The sequence below is a fragment of the Dromaius novaehollandiae genome, chromosome 1, assembly GCF_036370855.1.
Source record: "Dromaius novaehollandiae isolate bDroNov1 chromosome 1, bDroNov1.hap1, whole genome shotgun sequence".
Taxonomy (NCBI): domain Eukaryota; kingdom Metazoa; phylum Chordata; class Aves; order Casuariiformes; family Dromaiidae; genus Dromaius; species Dromaius novaehollandiae.
In genome coordinates this window covers 41,069,100-41,072,951 of record NC_088098.1, presented here as the reverse complement: position 1 = coordinate 41,072,951, position 3,852 = coordinate 41,069,100, and the positions used below count along the sequence as shown (strand labels likewise).

Below are 3,852 nucleotides of genomic sequence, written 5' to 3'. Positions count from 1 at the left end.
GCGGGGCTGAGGAGGCTACGGACAAACATCCCACAGACTGGATACTTCCACTCGCGCACTCTCTGAAAAACCGGTTCTCAGAAGTATTGACCTTTTTGCAACTGTTAAAATGTCTGCCAGCCCAAGAGAGGTGTCCGTTACCGGCATGTGATCCGCTGGGGCTGCTCGGCATGCGTCACGGGAGGTCGCTTGCCAAGGTCAGCGCTGCGCACACTGAAATGCAGAAAGTTCTCCAACTTGGCTCATTTTGAGCCCTCGTTTAAAAACGGTCTGCGTTGTGTTAGATGCTGGCTGCGAGCAGCACCCTTGAGACAGCGCTTTGCTTGGGAGGGGTGATCACCACGGTGTGTGACTAAACCCAGAGCCCTTCCAGGCTTTGCGTCAGGGTTTCCACGGAGGGGAGGCTCAGGAAGTGATCGCCCGCGGCCAAGGAAGCCTGTGCTTGAGGCAAGGCGCGTGCGCGCTCCCGAAGCACCTGCAATCACAGCAGTGTGCTAACTAACGTCTTGTCTGCAACCCTGCAGAATCCGGGATTTTCAAAGCACTTTTTCTACTTGATGGCTATTTGGGACCGTACGCACAGAAAACCTGCTCTGGAAAAACCTCGTCCTGGATTACTCTGCAGGAAGGAAAACACTTACCTCGAGACTGCATAGCAAGGGCATACGGTGGTTTGTGGGGCAGTGTTGGCCTTGCCCTGTGTCAGCAGCACAGCTGAGCCTAGCAGGCAGGCAGGTGCCCCCTCGCTTTCCCGGGGGCTCCCGGGGAGCAGCCCGTCCCGCCGGCGTGCTGGGAGGACTGGGCCGTCCCCCAGCGAGGCTCCCGGCACCCACGTTTGGGAGCCGCTGCCAAAGAGCGGTCAGGTGGTCACTTTTGGTGACATGACTAAGCTACGCTGGGCCCTAGTGAAAGATTTATCTGAGACGAAATGCCGCTTCCAGGCCTCTTGGCTGCTCATTGCTAACGTCATTAAAAACAAATGGCAAATGTGCCTTTATCCCACGCTAGGGAAGCGTATATCCTTCCCAGAGTGCTCACCATAGATGTTCCTGGGCGCCCTGAAGGAACCCGTCTCTCCCTCTCATCCCTGTCTCTTTGGCGGGGGCTAGAAAAGTTTTGGATTACAACTGGAGAAGTACAAAGGGCTGGAAATTTTTCATGGTAGAAAGAGTTAGAGATAGTGCCTGCAAGGAAATATTTGTTGACTCTTGAGACTCATGGAGGCTTGACCTGGCTATTTCTAGATCCATGTGACTGCAAACATTAACAAATGAGTCGCTAATTTTCACCCTGGCTGGTGGGACCAAGGGCATCAGGAGCAAATACCTCTAGATTGCTTTCTGAATGTTGTGAAACGTACCTTGTGGGCTGTGAAAGAGGCATTTGTGGTTTGTTCTTACTAGCTCTACTAAATTTGTCTCTGAGAGTGACCGAGAGCAAAATCCCCCTGCCGGGTAGCAGAGCGAGGTCATGCGGCTGTTTTGCACTGGCGAGTCACCACGCAATTTTAGGGCCAAATCTTGAAGTACCTGCTCAGTCTGCGTGCCCACTGAAAGAAAGAAAGGCTTTGCCAGGAGAAAAAAACTTGGCAAAACTTCATTTCACTCCTTCGGAAATCAAAGGAAACTGCCCACAGCAGCAGAGGAACAGAGGGAGAATTTGACCCTGCAAAATCTTCGCTCCTCCACGAGCGGTCTCCGAGCGATACCCACCGCTGGCGGGGAATCGCGCCCACGGGCCCCAGCGCCGCAAGACGCTGCCTCCGTCCCCCCGCGCCGCCCAGACCTGCGCCGGGAGCCTGCTGGGCGCCCCGCGGCCGGGCGCTGCTGCCCCGCCGCGACCGCGCCGGCTTTTAAAGAACCACCAGGCGAAGCAGCTCTGTTGCAACACGTTTTATTTGCAGCCGGGCGGCCGGGGCGCCCCAGCCCCGACGGGCGGCCGCAGCTCCCCGGCCGCCCCGCGAAGCGGCTGCGAGGGAGCCGCGGCGGGGGGCTGCGGCCCCCGCGGCAGCGCCGGGCAGGGGCGGCGGGGGGGGGCGCGGCGTGCCGGCCCCCCCGGCCCCTCATAGCGCCTGGTAGGTCCGTCGGGGCGGCGGCGTCGCGGGCGTCCCCGGCCCCGAGTCGAGGCCGGCGCCGGGCGAGGGGGAGGCGGCGTCGCGGAGGGGCGGCTGCCGCGCCGGGGAGAGGCGGTCCACGATGCTGGAGAGGCAGTCCAGGCTGGACAGCGCGCTGCTCTGCTCCGCCGCGTAGCCTGCGCGGGGCGGGGGGCCGCGGCGGCGCGTTATAGCGGGGCCCGCCGCTGCCGCGTCCGCCTAGGCGGCGGGGAGCGGGGGGTGTTTGGGGAGGGGGGTGCGGGCTTACCGTGGGCCATTTCGGAGCAATAGACCGCGTCGAAGCTGCTGCCTCTCGCGGACCAGCCGGGGCTGCTGCACTCAGCCTGCAACACAGGGGCACGGGGCCGCCGCGACGCCGCGGTGAGGGGCGCCCCGCAGCATCGCAGCGCGGCGCGCAGCCCGGGCCAGGCTTGGCCCGGCCCCTGTCGCCGGCCCCCCTCTCTGGGGCTCCTCTCGGCCCTCGCCCCCCCGCCCGCCCCACACGCTGCCCCCCTGCTGCTCGGCACCCAGAGGAGCCCCCGGGCCTCGCTGGGGGCCCCCGAGCGCGGCCCGAGGCAACGTGCTGGGTCCGAGAAGGGCCCTGTTTCGGCCACGCGCGTCTCCCCAGGACCCGTCCGCTGGGCCGGGGGACCCGCCTGCGGCCCCGCCACCCTGCCCCTCGCTTACCATGCCGTCCGAGCAGCTGGACGTGGGGCTGGTGGGCTCGGAGCAGCTCTGTCCCGGCAGGTGGTAGTAGTTTTCTACCTGTTCCCTTAAGAGCTCCTGGAGGCTCTCGATGTACCTGATGGCGTTTCGCAGGATCTCCACTTTGGGGAGTCTTTGGTTGGGGTTGGCGGTGGTGCACCGCTTCAGGGTCTCAAACGCCTGGTTGACTTTCTTCAGCCTCCTCCTCTCCCTCATGGTGGCCGCCTTCCGCCGGTCCATGGTGGTGGACTTCCTCTTGCAGGCTTTGCAAGCCCACATGAGGCAGTGGCCGGCCTGGTGGTGGCCGGTGGGAGCGCGGACGTGCTCCTCTTCCTCGGAGCCGGCTGGCTCGGCGGGCAGCTCCCGCGGCTCGAAGTCCTCGGCGAAGTCGCCCTCCGGGGAGGAGAGGCAGGAGCTGTCGTAGAAGAGCTCGGCCGGGGAGAAGTGGCAGCTGTCCATCACCTCCATCGCGGCGGCCGCGGGGCAGCGCAGGCCGGGGCGGCCCTGCCGTCGCGCTCGCTCTGCAGCTCGCCGGGGCGGTTTCCCCGCAGCCGGCGACCGAGGCGCAGTGGCCCCGCGGCTGCCGCGGGGGCCCTTATATGCACGCGTGGAGGGAGGCCGGTCCGCGGCGGCTGCTGGCCATTAGCATATCCCACCGCAGCCCCCGCCGGCCGTCTGGGCAAGCCCCCTGCGGGCCCCGGGGGCCGCCTGCCCTGCGCCGGGGCCAGGCTTAAGCCGCGTCGGAGGGGCGGCGGTGGCCGCAAGCAAGGGGCAGGGGGGTGATAAAAGCGCCCGAAACGCTGCCGTTTCCCGCGGCGCCCCCGCCGAGGCGCAGAGCCTCCCCGCAGCCCTCGTCCGGATGTAGCCCGAAACGATTTGCCCCTCGTATTTCCGACTGGAGCCTCCGGACCTAGCTTTTTTTCCACGCATCCTATGGGGTGTCTTGTCTTGCAATTGACGTTTTGTCACCAAACGTTCAGACTGGCAGACCGGGGGACAGAAGGGCACAGCTACGTGTCGCAAGGGGTGGTGGAGGGGGGGCGCAGCTCAGATTT

At 64.7% G+C, this 3,852-nt stretch overlaps 1 protein-coding gene across 1 annotated transcript; it reads right to left on the bottom strand.

The window, feature by feature from the left end:
- Positions 1-2,062: 2,062 nt before the first annotated feature.
- On the bottom strand, positions 2,063-3,401 carry MYF5 (myogenic factor 5). Its single transcript, XM_064512480.1, has 3 exons — positions 2,780-3,401; positions 2,361-2,436; positions 2,063-2,250 (listed from the first exon to the last, which is right to left on the bottom strand). The coding sequence occupies exons 1-3, from the start codon at positions 3,263-3,265 to the stop codon at positions 2,063-2,065; spliced, it is 750 nt and encodes a 249-aa protein (XP_064368550.1). The 5' UTR covers positions 3,266-3,401.
- Between the last annotated feature and the right edge of the window lie 451 nt (positions 3,402-3,852).

What these genes read in the sequence shown, in the direction of transcription:
- MYF5 (XM_064512480.1), bottom strand. Translation starts at nt 3,265, where the DNA reads ATGGAGGTGATGGACAGCTGCCACTTCTCCCCGGCCGAGCTCTTCTAC. An exon ending in CCAGCTGCTCGGACGGCATG is followed by an intron (nt 2,437 to 2,779) that starts GTAAGCGAGGGG and finishes CCTGTGTTGCAG; the next exon opens with GCTGAGTGCAGCAGCCCCGG. An exon ending in TTGCTCCGAAATGGCCCACG is followed by an intron (nt 2,251 to 2,360) that starts GTAAGCCCGCAC and finishes CGCCCCGCGCAG; the next exon opens with GCTACGCGGCGGAGCAGAGC.